Source organism: Staurois parvus, unplaced genomic scaffold, assembly GCF_062004578.1.
Source record: "Staurois parvus isolate SC_StPar_1 unplaced genomic scaffold, SC_StPar_1.0 ptg002562l, whole genome shotgun sequence".
Lineage (NCBI taxonomy): Eukaryota > Metazoa > Chordata > Amphibia > Anura > Ranidae > Staurois > Staurois parvus.
In genome coordinates, this window is record NW_028320358.1 from 167548 (window position 1) to 195119 (window position 27572).

At 42.7% G+C, this 27572-nt stretch overlaps 1 protein-coding gene across 1 annotated transcript; it reads right to left on the reverse strand.

The window, feature by feature from the left end:
• LOC149430646 (H-2 class II histocompatibility antigen, A-Q alpha chain-like) lies at positions 1 to 27309 on the reverse strand. Its single transcript, XM_089666148.1, has 5 exons — positions 27149 to 27309; positions 19081 to 19326; positions 8353 to 8637; positions 6070 to 6221; positions 1 to 3494 (listed from the first exon to the last, which is right to left on the reverse strand). Exons 1-4 carry the CDS (start codon positions 27228 to 27230, stop codon positions 6076 to 6078), a joined length of 759 nt encoding a protein of 252 aa, XP_089522274.1. The 5' UTR covers positions 27231 to 27309; the 3' UTR covers positions 1 to 3494; positions 6070 to 6075.
• Between the last annotated feature and the right edge of the window lie 263 nt (positions 27310 to 27572).

The window sequence follows — 27572 nt, forward strand, 5'->3', positions numbered from 1 at the left end:
TAGGGACTGGAAAGCTGGCCTTTATTACATTTTTGTTCTTAAAGCAGACCTTCACCCTAAATTAACATTCATTTTCCCCTGCCTTCTGCCACTTTCTGCTCACTTATTTAACTACTATTTTTATTTTATTTTTTTTCTTATTCACAGAGTTTTGCAGCACTTCTGAATTTCTCACTTAGGCAGGAAAGACATTTGCCCCCCTGAATTCTGCACATGCTTTGGATCCTACCAGAGCCCTGTACAGGGATTCCTGCGCAGTCACAAAGGCTGGACTAGAATGGGAGTTTAAAGCTCAGGTGGTCTGTGCATGTGCAGGCAATCCACCCACACGTGCATAGATGTTTTGCAGGGCTCTGAAAGGACCTGAATGCTAAGCAGAGCTCTGAGGCACATCGGTGTACTGGCCAGAGGGGGGGGGAGAGCCAAAACTAAAGAGAACTGAAGTCTCTCTTTAAGTTTAGATATACTTTAACCACCTGCAATCTGGAAGATTCTCCCTCTTTAACCAGGCCATTTTTTGCACTGTGCCATTTCAACTGGTAATTGCACGGTCATGCAATGCTGTACTCAAACAAAATTTATATCCCTTTTTCACACAAATAGAGCCTTGTTTTTGTGGTATGTGATTACCAAAGGTTTTTTTTATTTTTTATGATATAAACAAAAAAAAGACCGAAAATGAAAAAAACAAAACAATATTTTTTACATTCAGTTATAAAAAATATATAGTAAACTCAAAGTTAGTCATAAATTTAGGCCACCATGTATTCTGCTACATGTTTTCGATAAAAAAAAATCCCAATACATATATATTAATTGGTTTGTGTGCAAGTTATAGCGTCTACAAACTATGGTATATATATTGGAATTTATGCAGCTTTTACTTTCTGACTGCCCATCACATTTCTTGAGGTGATAAAATGCCAGGGCAGTACAAACCCCCCAAATGACCCTTTTTTGAAAAATAGATACCCCATTGAATTTGCTGTGAGGCATGGTGAGTTTTTTTTGCCACAAATTTTTGGAAAATGACAAAAAAAATGTTTATTTTACACAAAGTTGTCAGTTAAATTATATATTGCTCATGCATGCCATGGGTATATGTGGAATAACAACCCAAAACACATACATCTCCCGAGTATGGGGGTACCACATGTGAGAGACTTTTTGGCAGCCTAGCCAAATACATGCCCCCAAAATCCAATGACCACCTTCAGGCTTTCAAAGGGCATATTTCCTCACTTCACTTCCGCACTACCTATCATAGTTTCAGAGGCCCTAAAACGCCAGGATAGTACCCTTCCCCCCCAAATGACCCCTTTTTGAAATGTAGAAACCCAAAGGATTTTGATAAAAGGCACAGTGAGTATTTTACAGATATCATTTTTGTCACAGGATTTTGAAACAGAATAAAAGAAAAGAAAAAATACATTTTCGTTTTCTTTCTTTGTTTTCCAAAAACTTGTGCCAACAACTGAGATCTGTAAAATACTCATCAGGCATCTTAGCAAATACCTTGGAGTGTCTCCTTTCCAAAAAGGGGGCTTTTGGGGTGGGTGCTTCTACTGTCCTGGCATTTCAGGGCCAACATTAGAAACTTCTGCCACACATCACCCTCTTTTCTAAACACTTGAAGACCAAGTCTTTTCTGACACTCTTTATTTTCTGGAAAAAAACTGTTTTTTTGCTACAAACTTACTTTGAACCCCCAAACATTTTTAATAAAAAGAGAATAAAATTGTGGGTGTTGAAATTTTTTATGTCACACAGTATTTGCGCAGCGATATTTCAAATGCAATTTTTTGGGAAAAAATACACTTTTTAGAATTTTAATGCACAAAAACACAATATAAAGGGATTTATATGTTATCAAACAATTGCATGTGCACTGCCCTACCCACACCGCCATTTGCAGCTACAGCTGTTGATCACCGGGTCCCACCCAGTGTTTCCCTGCCGGCCCCGTGCAATCGCTGAGGAACACTGACAGGGGAGAAGTCTGTGTGTAAACAACACAAATCTTGCCCCTGTCAGCACCTACATGCTGTTTTGTATTGAGCAATGTTTCCCTAGTAAAACAGTACACAGTTAACCCTTTGATCATCCCAGATGTTAACCCCCTTCTGTCCAGTGTCATTAGCAGTGGTTTATTTAGGTTTTGTGCTGCCCTAGGCAACACAAAGATCATCTGCCCCCACGGACACGAACCAACACCCCCTCCTTCTCTCGCGGAGAGAACCTGACATTGACAAACAACACCCCTCTCCCCCACTCAGGAGAACCTTCCACTAAACCCCCCCCCCCTGGCAATAAAGAGAAAGACACCTATCTTCACAGCTCTGGACATCCCTGGGAATGAGAGTCAGATCCCACCTGGTTCCCATGGCTCGCGTGTTCCTTCTCCATTTCCCTTCTTCTGGGGGGGGGGGTGCTGCCCCCCTTAAAAATGTCGCCCTAGGCAAGTACCTTGTTTGCCTTCTGGTAAATACACCCCTGGTCATTAGTACAGTGTCGGTGCTTTTTATTAGCACTGATCACTGTATTAGTGTCATTGGGATGTCAGTGGCATTTAGTCAGTTCCCCCCCAGTGTCAGAATGCCTGCCGCAGTCCAACTATAAGTCGCTGATCGCCACCATTACTAGTATTAAAAAAAAAAATCCAGTATATATACCGCCATTTGTAAAAGCTATAGCTTTCACATAAACCAATTCATTTACATGTATTGGGATTTTTTTAGCAAAGACATGAAGCAGAATACATTTTGGCCTAAATTCATGACAAAATGTGATTTTTTAAATTCTTTTATTGGACATTTTTAATAGAAAAAGACAAAAATATTGTTTTTTTTTTCAAAATTGTTGGCCTTTTTTTGTTTATAAAAATTAAAAAAGCAGAGGCAAACAAATACCACCAAAAGAAAGCTCAATTTGTGGGGGAAAAAAAGGTATAAATTTGATTTGGGTGCAGTGTTGCATGATCATACAATTGTCAGTTAAAGTAACGCAGCGCCGTATCGCAAAAAATGGCCTGGTCAGGAAGGGGGGTAAATCCTCTGGAGAGCAAGTGGTTAATAAATCAGCCTCACTGTGTACTGCTGAAAACTTCTATGTGGGTTAATCAGCCTCAATATTTAACAATCATGTTTTTACCCACCATTTTATGAAATCATTTTTTTCAATATATTGTGGAATACAATTTGCACCAATCAACTTTTCTATTTTCTTCTCTTTTATTTTCAAAGGGGAAATCACAAAAGCTGTAATTTAGAAGTGCTGACAGTAACATTTTTATACAAGTATTTCAGTTCTCTTAAAGCATGGGATTAAGGTTATGGTACTGAAAGCTTTGAATAGAGAGAAGATGCAGTATGCTGACTGCTCAGTATCAGATGATCTCCTAGAAGGTTTTTTTTCTTCATCCAAAATTTCATTTAGCATTTTGAAAAACTACAAATATGAAAACAGCTCAGAAGCTCAAAGATTGATGACAAAACCTGCAAAAGAAAGAAAATAAAAATGAATGTCATTTATCTAGTGTGTCATAAAAATAGATCTTAATCTTACCTGCCTCCTCTTCATATTTCCATTTTTTTGCTAGTTTTAACATAGTAAAGGTAATTAAACTATGACAAAAGTCATAGTAAAGTTTGAAGTTGTAAATTTGTATTTAAGAAAGAAGTGTGTTTTTTCCCCCACAAATTATACACACCGAGGTGGATACAGCATTGATCTGATGCTGCATCTGTACCCTGCCGGCTCATGACCACTGATCGTTCCCACCGCCGCTGTGATCAGAGAGTGGTGACTGTCAGTCACCGCTCTCTGCTCTGCCACCCCCACCCAGTGGTGTATTTAGGTTCTGTGCAGTCCTAGGCAACACAACATCCCCCCTCCCCCCATGGAGAGAGCCTGACATTGATCAACAACACCCCTGTCCCCCCACCCGAGAGAGCCTTCCGCTACTGTCGCCCCCATACACCGGCCACTCCCCTCCCAGCGAGAGATAGAAAGACACTCACCTTCACAGCTCTGGACATCCCCAGGAAGGAGATTCAAGCAGCCCACAGCCTCTCCCACCTAGTTCCCAAGCCACATGTGTCCTTTCTTCCATCCCCTCTTCCAGGGGGGCGGTGCTGTCCCCCTGAAAAATTCTGCCCTAGGCAAATGCCTTGTTTGCCTTGCTTAGAATATGCCCCTGCCCCCACCCCCATGCTCACTGGAGCGCTGGGCTGTGGATGGAGCGGCTGGCTCAGGCTCGCAACAGATCACTGAGAAGCTGATGGTCAAGAATTTATGTCCTTTGCCTCTGAAAGACCAATACACTCAACAGTTGACTCTAGCTGGTGTTTTCATTACTCCATTTTCCATTACCTTTCTTATACAGATAGTTCAGCTTCACCAAAGAACTGCCTATGCAGGTAAGGGGATAAAAACAAACCGTGTGTCTCTGACTAAAGTTTATAAATGTCCTTGCTATAGGTGTAGGCCATTTATGTACCACATGAAGCCTGGCTGGAGTACTCCTAGGATATTGCTAAGTACTTCCAGAACATTGCTATGTGGGGCCTAGTCATTACTGCTCACCCCCACCATCACAGGAGTGAGCTTTTTCTCTGATTCAGACCCCCTCACATGTGCTTTCTGTCCCCTAATGCAGCAGATTCAAGTAGATCCAAGCACAACATTTGAGAGCTCACTCCTGTGATGGTGGAGGTGAACAGTAATGACTAGGCCCTAGGCCCTAGGTGAACAGCAGTGTCCTAGGAGCAGGGGCGTACCTAAGGTTGGTGTCACCCGGTGCCGGAACACTTGGTGACACCCCCTCTCTCTCTCCCTCTCCTCTCTGCCCTCTTTCTCCCTCCTCTCTGCCCTCTTTCTCCCCCCCCCCTCTCTATCTCTCTCTGCCCTCTTTCTCCCCCCCTCTCTATCTCTCTCTGCCCTCTTTCTCCCCCCCCTCTCTCTCTGCTCTCTTTCTCCCCCCCCCGCTCTCTTTCTCTCCTCCCTCTCTCTCTGCCCTCTTTCTCTCCCCCCCCCCTCTCTCTCCCCTACCTACTACATGAAGCTGCAGTGCTGTCACCAGGGTCCAGGGATTACACACTGACCTGCTGCATACTCTGCCCGCCCCTCCAACTCTCCGACTTCAGCACCCGTGGCAGGGATGTGGACCCGCCCCTCTGCTGAGGTGTCCGAAGTGCCTGCCTCACTGTCCATCCCCTCAATGCTTCCTTATTTCAGCAGCGGCACATACAGGGATGGACTGAGCCTCTCATGGGGCCCTGTAGTGACCCTGGGCCCACGGTCAGTCCGCCCCTGGTGAAGCGGGTCCGGTGTCTCCCTGTGCAAAAGGTGTCACCCAGTGCAGCACGCACCCCCCTGCACCTGCCTAGGGACGCCCCTGCCTGGGAGTATTCTAGTCAGGCTTCATGATATCCATAAATGGCCTACACATGTAGTAAGAGCATTATTCAACTTTAGTCAGTGACACACAGTGTATTTTTATCTACAGGCACTCATGATCTGCATAAGCAGTTTTTTGGGAAAGGTGAACAATCCTTTTAAATAAAGAATTAAAGTGATACTAAAGGTTAATTTTCTTTTTTTTGTAAAATAACAAACATATCTATACTTACCTGCAGTGTGCAGTAGTTTTGCACAGAGCAGCCTGGATCCTCCTCTTCTCGGGTCCCCCGCAGCCTCCCCTCCTTTCTGTCGATGTGCCCCCATAGCAAGCAGCTTGCTATGGGAACACCCGTTGCTCTGTGTGTCCATTCACACACGGAGCCATGGTTTGGCCCCGCCCCCTCTTTATCCTCATTGGCTAACTGGCTGTGATTGACAACAATGGGAGCCAATGGCTTGCTGTCTCAGCCAATGAAGAGGCAGAGACCTGGGATAACCGAGGCTGTTGTGTACATCGCTGGATCTCGATGGGACTCAGGTAAGTCGGGGGCTGGGGACACTGCTGCATACAGAAGGTTTTTTACCTTCATGCATAGAATCCTTGAAGGTAAAAACCTTGAGCCTTTACAAACTTTTTAGAAAAAAAACAAAAAAACATATGTAAAATACCTGCAGTTAGTTCCGTCTTCCTTCATTGGCATTCTTCATTCCTTTACAGATCAGCACAATTGCAGCAATGACACCACACATTCCGTAAAACAGACCCAGACCGCAGATCACATTCTGATAGGTCTCAGAAACTGGCTTGGATACATCTGGATCTGTCAAAAGGGAACACAACAAACAGGTTTTAAAAGTTTTAAATTAATTATTCTAAAATATTGATCATAAAGATACACAAATCAAAATCAATTTATGTTTATCAAATCCTGTAGAACAGGGGTGTCAAACTCCATTTCATCGTGGGCCATATCAGTATTATGGCTGCCATCAAAGGGCCGGTTGTATCTGTAAGACTAGATGTCCACAGCACCCCACTCCCCATTACATCAGAAATCAAGAATCCCATTCAGTCCTGGGCTCTCCTGTTTGGCAGAAGGCAGCGAGAAGAAGGAACCACCTTCTGCCCCATGCCCTGAGCGGTTCTACAGCTGCTCGGATTGTGTTTACATTATTCAATATCATCGGAATAAACATTGATACCTGAGTCATGACTGCAGCTTTAGCCATGTTTCGGGTATAACCACTTCAACCTGAGGACATATGGGTGTGTCCTACGGGCAGGAAGTTGTTATGCCATTGCCTAATTTTAGGTACTGTAGTTTGTCACCATTTTGCAGAGGCAAACAATTTCGAGACTTGACATGTTTGGTATCTATTTACTTGACAGAACCTCATATTTTATATTTTACAAAAAAGTGGGTATTATATTGTGTTTGTGTGTACTAAAATATATTTTAGTGTATTTTTTCCTGAAAATTTGTGTTTGATAAATGGCTGTGCAAATGATATGTGACACAAAAACTTCATATTCATACTTTCTGAGATGGGAACAAAGGAAACCTATTAGCTAAAGCAGCCTTTCTCAACCAGGGTGCCTTGACACTTCTTCAGGGGTGCCTTGGAAAAATGTCCAAAAATTGCCCAAAACTTGTATACAAGTCAGCAGGTGGAACAAGCCTGTCTTTTAGTTACACAAAGCCACAGGTTTTCTTGGTGCACCATTACAACCCTCTAGTCACCAGCATCCTGACAACCAATGGCATCATCAGTTGATAAGGAGGACGTTTGTCATCTGCACAGCATCCTAGTTTGCCCCTCCCCTGCCCCTCTCCATCAGTGCTGGGGTCACATTAGCTCAGATGGAGAAAAACTGAGGGAGAAGAGAAACACTGGCATACTAGTCAGTACCAGTGTGCAAAAGTGTATTTGCTTTGGAAGAATAAATCACCTCTGTTGGGTGTCCTACATGTGTGGATGTTGCTGCGTTATATAAAACTATTAGAATAGTTTTTCACATTTTAGAATGGGGTGCCTCAAGACTGTTCATAATTTTAAAGGGTGCCTCGGGACTGTCCATAATTTTAAAGGGTGCCTTGACTGCAAAAAGGTTGAGAAACACTGAGCTAAAGTATGTAAGCATAAGACACACACCCTGCCACACCCCCTTTAAAGGAAAATTGTACAAAAAAACATTTTTTGGTTAAACCAATAAGTGCTTTTTTTTTACCACTAGTATTCCTTTTTATTGGCTTTTGACATTAACATTTACAAAGGCAGCAATTTAGAAACTGTCTGAAAGGTTTAGCACTGTAAAACACTTTGTGATACATAAATAGTGCATTTTATATGCCACTCTATAGATCAAACCAAAATGAGGGACAAATGAGGAGGAAGGAAGGACAGAGGGACCTTGTTCCAAACCAGGGACAGTCCCTCAAAATCAGGGACTGTTGGGAGCTATGCATATAAGACCTCTGCTTTAAAAATATTAAAAACAAATAATTGGGGGTTTCGAGTAATATATGTTTAAAAAAATGCTGATTTTAACATTTCAGGTACTTATATATAGTGCCGTCCATTTACACAGCGCTTTACATATATATAGTACATTCACCCCTCAAGGGGCGTACAATCTAAGGTCCCTAACTTACATTCATACATACACATACTAGGGCCAATTTAGACAGGATCCAATTAACCTACCAGCATGTCTTTGGAGTGTGGGAGGAAACCGGAGTACCTGGAGGAAACCCATGCAGGCACAGGGAGAACATGCAAACTCCAGGCAGGTGGTACCGTGGTTGGGATTTGAACCAACAACCCTAGTACTGCCAGGTGGAAATGCTAACCATTTAGCCACTGTGGTGCCCAGTGGAAAAATTTTAAAATGGCCCCGGACTGCAAGTGGTTAAATGACAAATCTGGTTTTACTGAGAAACTATTACTTACACCAGAACTTGTTGGTGGGGTTGGTGCTCTGTCCAGCGTGTTCCACAGAACAGGTGTACACTTCTCCCTCCCGTGGGATGGTAGTTAAGTACAAGAACTTGCTGAATGATCCATCAGGTGCGGGGTAGAAGTCTGTCTCTGACACTCCTTCTGTCACAAGGTGATTGTCCTTCTGCCAGCTCATCTTGATCACTGGGGGAAAGAACTTAGTACCCATACAGATCAGTATATTAGGCTCACCCACAATCACAGGGTTTTCAGGGAATACATGAAGTTCAGGAGCAACTGCCAGGAAGAACAGAATATTATGGATTAGCATTGGTGACAGATGATGAACAGTTATATGCATAGTTACATAGTTCATCTAGTGATAAACACTCTTCAGTGAAACATCAGTCTTCATCAAATTCTCCATCAAAAAGTCCTCAGTGAGTCCCGTCGCCACTTAAATTCGACATCAGCACTCTAACTCCATCCAATGCATTTCATGCTCTAGAGCAGGGATGCCAAACTAGTGGCCCTCCAGCTGTTGCGAAACTACAAGTCCCATCATACCTCTGCCTTTGGTAGTCATGCTTGTAACTGTCAATCTTGCAATGCCTCATGGGACTTGTAGTTTGGCAACAGCTGGAGGGCCGCCAGTTTGATACCCATGCTCTAGAGCAGCAATGGGCAAACTACGGCCCGCGGGCCGTATACGGCCCGGCGGACCTTTTAATCCGGCCCGCGGAGCTAGGCTCCCGCTAGGCTCCTCTCACAGTCCGCCCTGAAGTCCGCCCGGTGTAGCATGAAAATCTGTCTCCTATGAGGATCTGTCCCCCTCGACGTATCTGCGCATGTGCCGGAGATCGCCGATCGGCTGCTAATGCCTGAAACTGGCACATGCGCAGATACGTCGAGGGGGAAAGATCCTCATAGGAGACAGATTTTCATGCTACACCGGAATGGCACGGGACACGGCGAGAGGAACGCGCGGAGCAAAGGTAAGTGAATTGACACAGGGGGGACTTGGGGACTTAATATGGGGGATGAATTAATATGGGGAATGAATTACTATATGGGGGATGAATTACTATATGGGGGATGAATTACTATGGGGGATGAATTACTATATGGGGGATGAATTACTATGGGGGATGAATTACTATGGGGGATGAATTACTATATGGGGGATGAATTACTATATGGGGGATTAATTACTATATGGGGGATGAATTACTATATGGGGGATGAATTACTATATGGGGGATGAATTACTATGGGGGATGAATTACTATATGGGGGATGAATTACTATGGGGGATGAATTACTATATGGGGGATGAATTACTATGGGGAATGAATTACTATATGGGGGATGAATTACTATGGGGATGAATTACTATAGGGGGGATGAATTACTATGGGGGATGAATTACTATATGGGGGATGAATCACTATGGGGATGAATTACTATAGGGGGGATGAATTACTATGGGGGATGAATTACTATAGGGGGGATGAATTACTATATGGGGGATGAATTACTATGGGGGATGAATTACTATATGGGGGATGAATTACTATGGGGGATGAATTACTATGGGGGATGAATTACTATATGGGGGATGAATTACTATGGGGGATGAATTACTATATGGGGGATGAATTACTATGGGGGATGAATTACTATATGGGGGATGAATTACTATGGGGGATGAATTACTATATGGGGGATGAATTACTATGGGGGATGAATTACTATGGGGGATGAATTACTATATGGGGGATGAATTACTATATGGGGGATGAATTACTATGGGGGATGAATTACTATATGGGGGATGAATTACTATGGGGGATGAATTACTATATGGGGGATGAATTACTATGGGGGATGAATTACTATATGGGGGATGAATTACTATGGGGGATGAATTACTATATGGGGGATGAATTACTATGGGGGATGAATTACTATATGGGGGATGAATTACTATATGGGGGATGAATTACTATGGGGGATGAATTACTATATGGGGGATGAATTACTATAGGGGGGATGAATTACTATATGGGGGATGAATTACTATAGGGGGGATGAATTACTATATGGGGGATGAATTACTATGGGGGATGAATTACTATAGGGGGATGAATTACTATGGGGGATGAATTACTATAGGGGGGGTGAATTACTATATGGGGGATGAATTACTATATGGGGGATGAATTACTATAGGCTGGATGAATTACTATATGGGGGATGAATTACTATATGGGGGATGAATTACTATGGGGATGAATTACTATAGGGGGGATGAATTACTATGGGGGATGAATTACTATAGGGGGGATGAATTACTATATGGGGGATGAATTACTATGGGGGATGAATTACTATATGGGGGATGAATTACTATGGGGGATGAATTACTATGGGGGATGAATTACTATATGGGGGATGAATTACTATATGGGGGATGAATTATTATGGGGGATGAATTACTATATGGGGGATGAATTACTATGGGGGATGAATTACTATATGGGGGATGAATTACTATGGGGGATGAATTACTATGGGGGATGAATTACTATATGGGGGATGAATTACTATGGGGGATGAATTACTATATGGGGGATGAATTACTATGGGGGATGAATTACTATATGGGGGATGAATTACTATGGGGGATGAATTACTATGGGGGATGAATTACTATATGGGGGATGAATTACTATATGGGGGATGAATTACTATGGGGGATGAATTACTATATGGGGGATGAATTACTATAGGGGGGATGAATTACTATATGGGGGATGAATTACTATAGGGGGGATGAATTACTATATGGGGGATGAATTACTATATGGGGGATGAATTACTATGGGGGATGAATTACTATGGGGGATGAATTACTATAGGGGGGATGAATTACTATAGGGGGGATGAATTACTATATGGGGGATGAATTACTATGGGGGATGAATTACTATGGGGGATGAATTACTATGGGGGATGAATTACTATATGGGGGATGAATTACTATATGGGGGATGAATTACTATGCTTACTATGGGGGAATATTACTATACTTACTATGGATGACACATACACATCATTCATCTACTCTTGGTCCAGCCCCCGGGTCCAATATATGAACCCATTGCGGCCCTCGAGTCAAAAAGTTTGCCCACCCCTGCTCTAGAGCAATACTATATGGGGGATGAATTACTATATGGGGGATGAATTACTATGGGGATGAATTACTATAGGGGGGATGAATTACTATGGGGGATGAATTACTATAGGGGGGATGAATTACTATATGGGGGATGAATTACTATGGGGGATGAATTACTATATGGGGGATGAATTACTATGGGGGATGAATTACTATGGGGGATGAATTACTATGGGGGATGAATTACTATATGGGGGATGAATTACTATGGGGGATGAATTACTATATGGGGGATGAATTACTATGGGGGATGAATTACTATATGGGGGATGAATTACTATGGGGGATGAATTACTATGGGGGATGAATTACTATATGGGGGATGAATTACTATGGGGGATGAATTACTATATGGGGGATGAATTACTATGGGGGATGAATTACTATATGGGGGATGAATTACTATGGGGGATGAATTACTATGGGGGATGAATTACTATATGGGGGATGAATTACTATATGGGGGATGAATTACTATGGGGGATGAATTACTATATGGGGGATGAATTACTATAGGGGGGATGAATTACTATATGGGGGATGAATTACTATAGGGGGGATGAATTACTATATGGGGGATGAATTACTATATGGGGGATGAATTACTATGGGGGATGAATTACTATGGGGGATGAATTACTATAGGGGGGATGAATTACTATGGGGGATGAATTACTATAGGGGGGATGAATTACTATATGGGGGATGAATTACTATATGGGGGATGAATTACTATAGGCTGGATGAATTACTATATGGGGGATGAATTACTATATGGGGGATGAATTACTATGGGGGATGAATTACTATAGGGGGGATGAATTACTATGGGGGATGAATTACTATAGGGGGGATGAATTACTATATGGGGGATGAATTACTATGGGGGATGAATTACTATGGGGGATGAATTACTATGGGGGATGAATTACTATATGGGGGATGAATTACTATATGGGGGATGAATTACTATGCTTACTATGGGGGAATATTACTATACTTACTATGGATGACACATACACATCATTCATCTACTCTTGGTCCAGCCCCCGGGTCCAATATATGAACCCATTGCGGCCCTCGAGTCAAAAAGTTTGCCCACCCCTGCTCTAGAGCATCTAGCTACAGAGTGAAACGCGTTGGGTAGAGTTGAAATCATCGAAAACACATGTCTGCATGTGGTGGCTATAGTTGTGGATACTGTTTGTTTGTTTTATCCTGTCTGCTTTTAATATATAAATAAATACTACACTATATACCTCTGTTTTGGCTCTGCATTTGTTCCATACAGTCCTACTGATTATTTGGAAGCTCATATGTGACATCAACTCTGGCTGGTGCTTCACCAAAATGTTTTCTCCTTAAGAGTGTTTGATGTGGAGATCTGGTGACTGATATTGTACCTGTTTGTTGTTCATATGATGTACAGCCATTTGTTCTGGTGAGTGCATTGGACTAGTGGTGGTACAATATGTGTAGATTCATATACAGTCATGGCCGAAATTGTTGGCACCCTTGATATTTTTCCTGAAAATCAAGTATTTCACACAAAAAAGGTATTGCATTAACACATGTTTTGCTATACACATGTTTATTCCCTTTGTATGTATTGGAACAAATATAAAACAGAGGCAGAAAAGCAAATATGACATAATGTCACACAAAACCCCAAAAATGGGCTGGACAAAAGTATTGGCACCCTTAACTTAATATTTGGTTGCACACCCTTTGGAAAACATAACTGAAATCAGTCGCTTCCTATAACCATCAATAAGCTTCTGACACCTCTCACCCGGAATTTTGGACCACTCTTCCTTTGCAAACAGCTCCAGGTCTCTCTTATTGGAAGGACACCTTTTCCCAACAGCAATTTTAAGATCTCTCCACAGGTGTTCAATGGGATTTAGATCTGGGCTCATTGCTGGCCACTTCAGAACTCTCCAGCGCTTCTTTGCCATCCATTTCTGAGTGCTTTTTGACGTATGTTTGGGGTCATTGTCCTGCTGGAAGACCCAGGATCTTGGACGCAAACCCAGCTTTCTGACACTGGGCCCTACAGTGCGACCCAAAATCCTTTGGTAATCCTCAGATTTCATGATGCCTTGCACACAGTCAAGGCACCCAGTGCCAGAGGCAGCAAAACAACCCCAAAACATCATTGAACCTCCACCATATTTTACCGTAGGTACTGTGTTTTGTTCTTTGTAGGCCTCATTCCGTTTTCGGTAAACAGTAGAATGATGTGCTTTACCGAAAAGCTCTATCTTGGTCTCATCTGTCCACAAGACGTTTTCCCAGAAGGCTTTTGGCTTACTCAAGTACATTTTGGCAAACTGTAGTCTTGCTTTTTTATGTCTCTGTGTCAGCAGTGGGGTCCTCCTGGGTCTCCTGCCATAGCGTTTCATTTCATTTAAATGTCGACGGATAGTTCGCGCTGACACTGATGCTCCCTGAGCCTGCAGGACAGCTTGAATGTCTTTGGAACATGTTTGGGGCTGCTTATCCACCATCCGGACTATTCTGCGTTGCAATCTTTCATCAATTTTCCTCATCCGTCCACGACCAGGGAGATTAGCTACAGTGCCATGGGTTGCAAACTTCTTGATAATGTTGCGCACTGTGGACAAAGGCAAATCTAGTTCTCTGGAGATGGACTTGTAACCTTGAGATTGTTGATATTTTGCCACAATTTTGGTTCTCAGGTCCTCAGACAGTTCTCGTCTCCTCTTTCTGTTGTCCATGCTTAGTGTGGCACAGACAGACACACAATGCAAAGGTTAAGTGAACGTCTCTCCTTTTTATCTGCTTTCAGGTGTGATTTCTATATTGCCCACACCTGTTACTTGCCCCAGGTGAGTTTACAGGAGCATCACATGCTTGTAACATTCTTATTTATCCGCAGTTGTGAAAGGGTGCCAATACTTTTGTCCAGCCCATTTTTGGAGGTTTGTGTGACATTATGTCGAATTTGCTTTCTTTCCTCCCTTTTTTTGTTTTGTCCCAATACACACAAAGGGAATAAACATGTGTATAGCAAAACATGTGTTAATGCAATACGTTTCGTGAGAAATACATGATTTCCTGGAGAAATATCAAGGGTGCCAACAATTTCGGCCATGACTGTATAGTTTTAATTAGGTCCACTTTATTCAATCTTTTTATATACAACCTACTACACTATATATGCTATTTTACTTTTGGGGAGCATTTGTCCCCCTTCTTCTAGTCTTGCCATCTATTTACCACTTCCATGGAGGGGTTACTCTAGTGGTTGCCATCTCCAAAGAGCCATTCCCTTTAAGGAGTTCTTCCAAAGAATTAAATCTACTGGGAAGGATGTGGTTGAGCTCAATTTGCTGCCTATAATATGTGCAGCAAACTCTCTGGTGAGTGCATTTGAGTGGTGTTGGGACTCATTGAGGACTTATTGGTGGAGAATTTGATATTCACTGAAGAGTGTTTATCACTAGATGAACTGTTATTACCAGAGTCTCTTTAATGGATGGACTCTTTGTATGTGCTTATGTTATGACACTTGCTCACATACACTGCTCAACAAAATTAAACACTTTTTAATCAGAGTATAGCATCAAGTCAACTCCTGGGATATCGATCTGGTCATTTAAGTAGCAGAGGGGGTTGGTAATCAGTTTCAGCTGCTTTGGTGTTCATGAAATTAACAACAGGTGCACTAGATGGGCAACAACGAGATGACCCACAAAACAGGAATGGTTTTACAGGTGGAGGCCTCTGACATTTTTTTCCCTACTCATCTTTTCTAACTGTTTTTCAAGAGTTTTGCATTTGGCTAGGGTCAGTGTCACTACTGGTAGCATGAGGCAATACCTGGACCCTACAGAGGTTGCACAGGCAGTCCAACTCCTCCAGGATGGTACATCAATATGTGCCATTGCCAGAAGGTTTGCTGTGTCTCCCAGCACAGTCTCAAGACTGTTGCAGTTACTCTAGGAGAGCCAGACAGTGGAAAATAAGGTCCTTAACCCTTCAGTAGGACCGGTATCTTCTCCTTTGAGCAAGAAGGAACAGGATGAACACTGCAAGAGACCTACAAAATGACCTCCAGCAGGCCACTGGTGTGAATGTCTCTAACCAAACAATCAGAAACAGACTTCATGAGGGTGACCTGAGGACCCGACATCCACTATTGGGCCTTGTGCTCAATGCCCGGCACCATAGAGCTCGATTGGCATTTGCATTGGCATTGAACACCAGAATTGGCAGGTCTGCCACTGGCACCCTGTGCTTTTCACAGATGAGAGCAGGTTCACCCGGAGCACATGTGACAGACGTGAAAGGGTATGGAGAAGCCGTGGAGAACGTTCTGCTGCCTGTAACATCGTTCAGCATGGGTCAGTGATTGTCTGGGGAGGCATATCCATGGAGGGACACACAGACCTCTACAGGCTAGACCAGCAATGGGCAAACTACGGCCCGCGGGCCGTATACGGCCCGGCGGACCTTTTAATCCGGCCCGTGGAGCGTGATACTGTCAGGATGGCTCTCAGGATGTGTGTAGGCGGGGCAGCGTGACGAACGTGAGGGGAGCTAGGCTCCTCTCACAGTCCGCCCTGAAGACCGGAACGGCGCGGGAACATGGCGAGAGGAACGCGCGGAGCAAAGGTAAGTGAATTGACACAGGGGGGACTTGGCTTACTACTTGGGGGGAATAGTACTATGGGGGATGAAATACTATATGAGGGATGAATTAATATAGGGGATGAATTAATATGGGGAATGAATTACTATAGGGGGGATGAATTACTATGGGGGATGAATTACTATATGGGGGATTAATTACTATGGGGGATGAATTACTATGGGGGATGAATTACTATGGGGGATGAATTACTATATGGGGGATGAATTACTATGGGGGATGAATTACTATGGGGGATGAATTACTATGGGGGATGAATTACTATATGGGGGATTAATTACTATGGGGGATGAATTACTATATGGGGGATTAATTACTATGCTTACTATGGGGGAATATTACTATACTTACTATGGATGACACATACACATCATTCATCTACTCTTGGTCCGGCCCCCAGGTCCAATATATGAACCCATTGCGGCCCTCAAGTCAAAAAGTTTGCCCACCCCTGGGCTAGACAATGGCACTCTGACTGCCATTAGGTATCTGGATGAAATCCTTGGGCCCATTGTCAGATCCTACGCTGTTGCAGTGGGTCCTGGGTTCCTCCTGGTGCACAACAATTCCCTGCCTCATGTGGGGAGAGTATGCAGGCACTTCCTGGAAGATGAAGGAATTGATACCATTGAACGGCCCCCACACTTGCCTGACCTAAATCCAATAGAATACCTCTGGAATATCATGTTTTGGTCAATCCGACGCCGACAGGTTGCACCTCAGAATGTCCAGGAACTCAGTAATACCCTGATCCAGATCTGGGAGGAAATCCCCCAGGACATCATTAATCATCTCATTAGGAGCATGCCCCGACATTGTCAGGCTTGCATACAAGCACGTGGGGGCCCATGCAAACTACTGAGTACCATTCTGAGTTGCTGCAATGAAATTTCAGCAAAATGGAGTAGTCTGCTGCATCATTTTTTCACTTTGATTTTTGGGGTGTCTTTGAATTCAGTCCTCTGTAAGTAGATAATTTCAATTTCCACCAAACGATGGGGCGTCCTTACATTCCTAACACATTACCCCGTCCATATCAGTATTGAGATCCAGCAGGAGATTTTTCCCCATTGAGATCTGATGTGTTTTCAAAGTGTTCCTTTAATTATTTTGAGCAGTGTATTTTAAAAGCTGCACTTTTCTCACAGTTAATTTTATCATAGCAACTTAGCCACCAAGTGGTAGGCCACATAAAATGACAGAGCAGGGTCAGCACATGCTGAACCACACAGTGCGCAGAAGTCGCCAACTGTTTGCAGAGCCAATAGCTAAAGACCTCCAAACTTGGTGTGGCCTTCAGATTAGCATAACAACAGTGCATAGAGAGCTTCATGGAATGGATTTCCATGGCCGAGCAGCTGCATCCAAGCCTTACATCACCAAATGCAATGCAAAGCGTCGGATGTCGTGGTGTAAAGCATGCCGCCACTGGACCCTAGAGCAGTGGAGACGTATTCTCTGGAGTGATGAATCACGCTTCTCTGTCTGGCAATCCGATGGAGGAGCGAGTTTGGGGTGGAGGAAGTTGACTGGCCTGCACAGAGTCATGACCTCAACTCCATAGAACACCTTTGGGATGCATTAAAGCGGAGACTGTGAGCCAGGCCTCCTCCCCCGACATCAGTGCCTGACCTAACAAATGTGCTTCTGGAAGAATGGTCAAACCTTCCCATAGACACTCCTAAACCTTGTGGATGGCCTTCCCAGAAGAGTTGAAGCTGTTATAGCTGCAAAGGGTGGGCCAACTCCATATTGAACCTTACAGACTGAGACTGGGAGGCCATTGCAGTTCATGTGTTTGTAAAAGCAGGTGTCCCAATACTTTTGACAATATAGTGTATATAAAGATTAACAAAATCGGGGCTTGATTTGGTTTTGTGAGTGTCAGTATTAAGCCCCTTTCACATGGGGCATATGAATCTGTGCCCCATGTCAGGGCCATATTTACCCACACAGGGATTTACAAGTGTTTTGCAAATCCCTGTGCACGCAGTCCTATTGTGAGAAATAGAGAGAGCAGAAGCAGACAGAGCAGTATGTGTTGAGATGACCTGTCTTTTCTGGTTGTGTTCACTATGGATCCCATCACGAGCGTAATGCGGCACGTTCTACCATTTTTTCTTCACGCAAAACCTGGAACTGACTGCGCTGGTGTACCGGGTCCATTTGAATACATGGAAAATGCTTTGCATGCATTTCTGATGATGAAAAAAGGCTCTGGGCAGCATATGGATATGGAACAGTTAAAAAAACGCTTACAAACGCAAACGCTTACAAACGCGGTTAACCGCGTTTACAAGCGTTTGGCGTTTGAAACGCCGGTAAAATCTACTCCTGAACGCAAGTTTGGTGCGTTCAAAAAAACGACTGTAAACTCAACTGCCTGTAAACGACGATGTGTACATGGACACATAGGAAAACATTAGGGAGAGTTCAGGGGCTGCTGAAAAAAACGCTGAACAGCAACTGAATGTCAGTTTATCAGCTGCAGTGTACATGAGCCCTAAACAGGGGCGGACTGACAACTCATGGGGCCCCCGGGCAATAGGGGATCATGGGGCCCCTGTGTCCTTGCCCAAACTCAAAAAAGCCTATGAAAAAGGTACCAGGGGCATCTCATGGGGCCCCCTACTGACCCCGGGTCCTCGGGCAGTGCCTGAGTTTCCAAATGGTCAGTCCGCCCCTGGCCCTAAATGTCAAGTAGTAGTATAATAGCGTGACATTTAAAGCTGGGTCAATAAAAATGAAAGTCACTCACATGTTCCTAGCTAATACAAGTGTACAGTGCATTTCATACATAGAAAATGTTTTTTTTTTTTACCATTTTTTGCTTCTGAGAAGTTTGACCGTTTCTTATAAATATCAAGATTAAATTTCAGCACAGCAATATTCTGCAGAGCCCCAGCTGCCTCAAAGCTGGCCACTTCACCAAATTGTGGGAGCCTCCACATGGTCTGCTTTTTATCCATGTCTACATAGAAGATCTCATCCTTGTCAAACTGAAACATGTACTCTCCTATCGGATCCTGTGCCTGGTAAAAGTTTGACTGCGTCAGAACATTCTCATCTGTGGAAGACAAACATCACATCATTAATTACATGGATATATTTGACCACTGCAGCAGTTAAAGTCAACCTGTAATCTTTTAAAGTGCTTAACCCCTTGCCCTCCAGAGGATTTACCCCCCTTCCTGACCAGGCCATTTTTGCGATGTGGCACTGCATTACTTTAACTGACAATTGCGCGGTCATGCAACGCCGCACCCAAATGAAATGTATGTCCTTTGTTTCCCACAAATAGAACCTTCATTTGGTGGTATTTGATTCTCTGCGTTTTTAATTTTTTTGCACTATAAACAAAAAAAGACCAACATTTTTTAGAAAAATCAATATTTTTGACATTTTGCTATTAACCACTTCCAGTCCGGACACTTTTACCCCCTTCCTGTCCAGGCCAATTTTCAGCTTTTAGCTCTATCACACTTTGAATGACAATTGCACGGTCATGCAACACTGTACCCATATGAATTTTTTAGCATTTTTTTGAGACAGATAAAGCTTTCTTTTGGTGGTATTTATTCACCACTGGGATTTTTTTTTGCTATGTAAATTAAAAAGTCCAAATATTTTGAAAAAAAGTGTTTTTCTTATAAAATTTTGCAAATAAATAATATTTCATCATAAATCTTAGCCAAAATTTATTCTGTTATCTTTTTAGTAAAAAAAAAAAAAAAAATAACCCAAATTAGTTTATAACCAAAAATTATAATTTTTAAACATTTTTTTTTACACTTTTATTTTATTTTTTTATATTATTATTTATGTTTTTTTTATACATACTGTCACCCTAGCAGTGACACTGTACTACTTGTGGGGGGGTGATAATGATTTTTTTTTTTTTACACTGATTGCTTTTACAACCATAAAGGCTGTAAAAGCAATAATTTCTCCTTCTCTCTGGCTGCATTCTTGCAGCCATTGAGAACTACCGTGTGAGCTGTGATTGGTAACAGCTTGTCACATGGTACAAGGCTGTTGATCATTCACAGATTTAACACGTAGTAAGCAATGATGTCAAAAGTGAAATCTTACTTACTACTCTGCATGTGATCACTGATTAGCCAATCAGTGATCACATGATCGGGACCTCGCAGAGAGATCCCGTACGACAATCGGTGTTCCACTGTGTTCCACAGCGGGCACCAGATCACGGTGCTGCACGTTCCCAGGGAGCGCGCACAATCGGGGCTTGGAGGCTGTTTATAAATGGCCACCCTACCCTGCACTGCCACTGTCTGGCCGTTTATATACAGTGCCCGGACGGGAGGTGGTTAAACATGTCCAGTAAAAAAAATTTTAAAAATCAAATTTCATCATAAATATAGGCCAAAATGTATTCTGCTCCATGTCTTTGCTAAAAAAAAATCCCAATATGTGTAAACTAATTGGTTTATGTGAAAGTTATAGCATCTGCAAATGGCGGTACATATACTGAAATTTTTTTTTATTATGCTAGTAATGGCGGCGATCAGCGATTTTTAGCGGGACTGCTGCGGACATTCTGACGCTGGGGGGGAACTGACTTGGTGTCACTGACATCCCCAGTAACACCAATACAGTGATCAGTGCTAATAAAAAGCACTGACTCTGTACTAATGGCACTGGGTAGGAAGGGGTTAACATCTGGGGAGATCAAAGGGTTAACAGTGTGCTGTGTGTTTTACTGTGTCAGCACATTGCTTTGTATTGCTCTGCTATGCAGAGCAATACAAAGCAGTATGTAGGAGGGGAGAAGGGAGAGATCTGTATTGATTACATACAGGTCTCTCTCCCTTCAGGGATCGCTGGGAGGCAGAGGGGAATCACCGGCATGGACCCAGTGACCAACAGCTGAGGCCGCCAATGGTGGTGTGGTTAATCCTACCCGGAGATGCAAAATCACGTATACTATGCTGTACGTGATTTAGCGCAGCCCTGCAGCAGTATTTCTGCTATAGGGTGGCGGGAAAGCCGTTAAAGTGTATCTAACTCCCCTAAAAATATAATATAGCAGCTTACCAATCCTTAGATGTGGTAGCTGCATTAGTTTTATTTTCTCAGGCTTTTTTTTCTCCTCTGTTTTCTATTTTTATCTGGTTATCCAGGTAATTCTTGACCCTTCGTAGTTACACTAATTTTTTTCATTATATCTATATAGGAAGGAATTGTTTTCACATAGGGTTCTGTGTGAGTACAAGCAGCACATATACACTTGTATACACTACACTTGTTAGGCAAATTTAACCTATTAATTTCCCTGTCACACAGCCAGTGTCATTAGTACAGTGACAGTGTACAGCATTATCACTGATCACTGTATTAGTGTCCCTCCCAGCCAGTGTCAGCTAGCACCAGATTACCCACCACACTTTCACAGTCATACAAGTCGCTGATCACCACCATTACTAGTATCAGGCCTGATCTCTGCTAGCACTAGCAGTTCATTTTATTTCTAGCGCACAAAAAAGTCCATGATTGCCAGCCAGGAGTCTTTTTTTCCACTAGGTACCTGTAAAGTTAGTGCCCAAAACGTGCAAAATAAAGTACATTAGTGAAGAGGCCTACATGATTCTGAGCATGACACATTAGAACGAATGGGAGGCCTTCACTGTCAGTGTCAAGTTTAGAATATGAAACTGTAGAAATCAGTGGCACCCTGACAGCTAGCTTGGACGATAGTGAAGAGGTCCCTGCTAAAATCAGGAGTACCCAACCCCATGTTGCTGATGTGCTAGAAATAGGTCATTATGCTCCTATGCAGCAGGGTGCAAGCATTACTGCTGCACTACTTTTTGGTGATCTGGCAAGCACCAGTGACATAGTACATCCTGACCTCTTAGACACCAACACTGCAGTAGCCCATGGTGAAGTGATGAGTGCCAGCAGTGCAGTACAAGCTGGTGATGTGGCTATCACTCGTAGCGTAATGCAACCACAGCCACCAAGATACTGAGCACAGGTCCACAGATCCCATAGTAGCCTTTCAGGAGTGCTTGCAAACCCTAATGGCTGCCCACAGATTCAACAGCACCTGTTATCCCCCCATTAACAGCCCAGCCTTGTGGAAACAGCCAGCTTAACTACACCCCTTGACTTTTTAGCTTCTTTTTAGAAGACCTCTATAATTTGATTGGGCACCAAAGTAATGTTTATGCCCTGCAGTACATCTAACACGAATTCAATCTTTACCCTCTTGCCATGCCATTTGAATGGAAACCTATCATTGTTCCTTAATGTAAAACTTTTTTGGGTTAAGCCTTAACATTGACATTAGAAAAAAAAATGAATTGCAGTCACATTGGTCCCCAGACACGAATTCTCATATGCCCATGACTGGTACTACAATGGCAAGGAAAAAACAATAATGCATTTTATGCTTTCCATAATAATACACTCTGTTGTCCTTGGGGTGACCCTGACTATGATCAGCTCCACAAAATTTGGCCCCTAAAATATAACCTGTCCAAGAAATCTGCAGATGTGTATCAGACCCAACAAAACAGCTGCATAGATGTGTCCCTTGAACATTTTACTGGCAGGCTTGCAATGGAGCAATATCTCCCCAGCAAGTGTATGAAGTCAAAATGTATAAGCTTTGTGAGAGGGCCACAGGCTATACATACAGCTTTAGCATTTATGAGGGAAAAGACAGTCAAGTAGAGCCAGGAAAACATGGGGAACAGTGTTAAGATAGTGTGGGACTTGTCACCACCCTTGTTCCATATAGGGTACCATTTGTACATGGACAACTTTTAAGCAAGCATGCCACTTTTTAGATGTTTGATCCTTAAAAAAATTGGCTGCTGTGGCACCATGCAAACTAATCGCATGGGCTTCCCCCAATGGCTCATTAACACCCCACTTAGAAAGGGGGAGAAAGCCTGCATGGAGAATAAAGAACTGGAGCGACAAGCTCGATGTATTCATTCTGTCTTTCATTCACCCAGACATGACGGTCCACATTCTCATGGTGACTGGTTTAGTTGAATATCCTCTCTACGATCACAACTTTAATTTAAATAAGGGAGGTGTAGACTTCAGCGACCAAATGATGAAGCCGTATGTAGCCTCCTGCAGAGCTAGACACTGGTACAAAGAGTGTCTATATACAGTATTTATTTCAATTGGCTCTATACAATGCATTTGTTATTTACAAAGCTACTGGAAGAACTGGATCCTTCCTAGAATTTCAGGAAGCGATCATCTCAGCACTTTTGTATCCAGAAGGCATTTTCCAGATGTCCTTCCAACAAAACAGTCACCCCATAAAAGATATCTTTGGTTTTTTTTGTTCCTCCTGTCCTGGCCAACTGCTTCGATCACTATCACACTTTAGTGAACTATTAGTCTAGGGTACAGCACAGGACAATATTCACAATTCTGCACAAGAAGGGTATCTAAAGATGTTAGGTAATCAGGAAACTATCACATTTTGGGAGACCCTAAAATCAAAGACTGGAAAGGTTATTGCTCTGAAATGCTAAGCTACAAAAAAAATTAGTAATAATTTTTTTTTTTAAAAGTTGTTGTTTTATTGAGTTACTGTTACATTGAGTCACTGTGTGTTATTGTTAACTGCTGTTTGCTTTGTAGGAACGCCAGTCAGCTGCAGCACTGATCTGTGTATTCTGACAGCAGCAGGGTGCTGCTTTCAGAGAAAATATGTCAGTACTTGCAGTGTGGAAGGGGGGATTTTATCATCTGCAGTTTAAAAAAAGAATGTGTATGCCCAGCATTAGGAGCATGCGGTAGTCAGCGGGCGGTAGCTGCTATGCTTCTGCATATACTTTTTTCACTTTTTTTCTGGCAGAGATCAATGTCAGTGGAGGAATCTGTTATAGTGGAGCTCCACCCAAAAGGGGAAATTCTGCTTTAAGGCCTTCTCCTTCTTTTGACAGGCAGCTGCTTCCACTTCCACTCGGATCGCTGGGGTGATCTGAGTGGAAGTCTCCCCCTCCCCACAGTCATCCGGGACATGTCGCAGGTCCCGGAAGACTGCAGGACTATTCACAATGCACAGCATGGCTTGTGCATATCCAATGGGCACTCGCCTGGGAAGCCGCAAGCTGTCACAGCCGGGTGTCCAGAGTTGAGGTGCCAGCGCTGGAGAGAGAAGACCGAGGGAGGGGATGGCTCAGGTGAGCACATCGCTGGACCCTGGGACAGGTGAGTGTGTGTTTCTTTAAAGCCAGCAGCTACAGTTTTAACTGGAGTTCCTCTTTAAGTTCATGTATGCCCAGCATTAGGAGTCTGGGGTGGTGAGCAGGGATGTAGCTCCTATACTTTGGCATATACTTTTTTCACATATTTCTGCAAGAGATTTCATCATCCACATCGATCGATGTGAATGGAGGAATCTCTTGCATTCTTTTTCTTCATTTAGTCCACAGGCTGAACAAAAAAAAAAAAAAAATTACGTGTATGATCAGTATTAGGAGTGCGGTGGAATCTCCCAATGTTGGCCATACACATAATGTTTTTAGAGATCCTAAAATGCCAGGGCAGTTAAAACCACCCCCAAACGACCCCTTTTTGGAGAGTAGACACCCCAAGGTATTTGCTGAGAGGCATGTTGAATCCATTTTAGATTTTATTTTTTTGGCACAAGTTATTGGATAATGACAAAACAAAAAATTCTCACAAAGTTGTCACTTTTATGAGATATTTCTCATGCATGCCATGAGTATATGTAGAATTACACCCCAAAGCACATTCTGCTACTTCTCCCAAGTATGGGGTTACCACATGTGAGAAACCTTTTGAGAGCCTAGCAATGTAGGGGGGCCCAATATTCAATGACCACCTTCAGGCTTTCAAATGGTGTTAAAATATAACTAAAGGAAACACTTTTTTTTAGTTTTGTAAACAGTGGAGATGGATTAGAACACATATTTATCTTTTATTGTGTTCTGTGCCCCTGTTAGGAAGATTTACTCTCTCTATCTGTTCTGTTTACCTTTATCGAAAAAACCCCCAAAGTTTGGGTTGTTCCCAGAAAAAAATAGAGGGGACATTTTCCAATGGGGACACTAGTACTGGTGACCTGGGGGTCCCCAAAGAATTCCCATAATTTGCGGTGATTATCTTTCACTTCACTTTTGGCTATGGGACAGGACGTTAAGGCAAATCTCTCCAATGGGACTACAATGGCAAAAAATACATTGATGGAGGTTATAACCCTCCCTTACTCTATCCAAAATGAAAAAATAAAAGTTTTGCCTATAGTTCTACCTTAATTATGCAATGGATTTCTTGAATACTATCACATTTTTGAAGGCCCTAAAATGCCAGGGCAGTTCAAACTCCCCCCAAAAGATCCCTTTTTGGAAAGTAGACACCCCAAGATATTTTCTGAAAGGCATGTTGAGTCTTTGGAAGATCTTATGCTTTTTGCCACAAGTATTTGGAAAATATTTTTTTTTACAGAGTTGTCACTTTACTGAGATTTTTCTCACACATGTCATGGGTATATGTGGAATTACATACCAAAACACATTCTGCTACTTCTCAGGAGTATGAGGATAGAACATGTATGAGACTTTTTTGGGAGCCTAGCCTTGTATGAGCATTTGGCTTTTAAATGGCATAGCTCACACACTTGATTTTCTGACTATCTATCACAGTTTTGGAAGCTCTAAAATGCCAGGATAGTACAAACGCCCTCCAAAAGTCCCCTTTTTGGAAAGTTGATACCCCAAGGCAGGGGCGGACTGACAACTCATGGGGCCCCTGTGCCCTTGCCCAAGCTCAAAAAAGCCTATGAAAAAGGTACCAGGGGCATCTCATGGGGCCCCCTACTGACCCCGGGCCCTCGGGCAGTGTCTGAGTTTCCAAATGGTCAGTCCGCCCCTGCCCCAAGGTATTTGTTAAGAGGCATGGTGAGTATTTTGTAAATCTCATTTTTCATCACAGCGCTGAATAATAAAAATGCCCTGGTCATAAAGGGGGTAAAACCTCCCAGAAAGTGGATATAAATACATAAACAAAACATGGCCCCAATGTAAATCCATCATCAAACAAGATGAAAGCTGGCCACAACTCACACAAAAGAAACCCAACACCCCCCAAACACATCTTATCCTGTCACTTCTCTATTGCGGAATATCAGCCGCTTCCCCCCACCGTTAAGTAAACATGGGGGCAGGGTCACCCGGGGAGCAATTGGGTGACCCCACCCCAAGACATTATAGGGGGCAAATGCTGAGAGCAGGGATGACTTATTATTGTTAGGATGCCAGTGAGTGCCAGCTGAGCTGGCTCAGTATATTCCATTGGGAAGCTGGTGGGTGCTTAAAACACCAAAGCTCAAAAATGCACATAAAAACATCTGAGAAAACACTAAAAAATGTTTACATTTATCTATGAATGCAGCCTTAGAGGTATAAGAACTTAATGTCGCTTTTGATCAGCCTAGCCTTGTAAATGCTCCTCCAGGTTTTCTTCAGGTGACCCAGTTTCCTACCCAAAAAACATTCTGACAGTGCTTTCCACTGAAATTGTTCCATTCCTGTATATGACTCTTGTAGGCTCTTTCAGACACAGAAACCATTGTTGCTCATTCTATGTTCTTTGTAACTTACTGTGGAGCCAACACTACTCAAATTAATTAGTTGAATAAATACATATAGAAAAGCTGCAATTCCAATGTTATTTCTGTAAATTAAAAAAAACCTTTTGTTGTTTTTCAGCAGCATTTTCCCTAAAAATGTGCACAGGAACTGAAATGTCAAATAAATATAATCACAACTCAAAACGCTCTTTAAATGCTGTAATGTAGTTCTAGTAAAACATCATTTTTTGCATTCACTAATGTCTTAACAACATGAATTATATTTAATGTTTTAACTTACGTTTTACGGCGTCAATGCTGTGTAGACAGAGCACACCTATCATCAATACGCATCCCAGGTACACAATATTCCTTGCAGACATTTTGTTACTCTTGTAGCGAAAGACACAGCTTCAGCAGGATTCTCAGTGTCTGCAATTCACAAGTTTGAGCCACAGAAACTGTACCCAAGTGATAAAACGAACTTGTTCTGTTTTTCAGCCAATAGGAATTTATGTTGCTTATTACGTAATAGTTGCTGGGTAGATGGTTTCTGTTCCATGTACATATCAGAGAAGGGTTTCAGCTATTCACATGTGAATCCTTCTGTAGTGAGGTGTAAGTTGCACTGTTATTGACGCAGACATAAGTAAGGTAATATTTTTAATCAGTGTTCTATGGAACTCTAGGGATTCTTGCTAGGGGTTCCTTGAGCAATGGGCAAT

Bases quoted from the DNA above. Each gene is read 5' to 3' on its own strand.
- LOC149430646 (XM_089666148.1), bottom strand. From the start codon at position 27,230: ATGTCTGCAAGGAATATTGTGTACCTGGGATGCGTATTGATGATAGGT. The intron at 19,327-27,148 runs GTAAGTTAAAAC...TGTCTTCCACAG, and splicing joins CAGCATTGACGCCGTAAAAC to ATGAGAATGTTCTGACGCAG. The intron at 8,638-19,080 runs GTAAAAAAAAAA...TCTTCCTGGCAG, and splicing joins CTTCTCAGAAGCAAAAAATG to TTGCTCCTGAACTTCATGTA.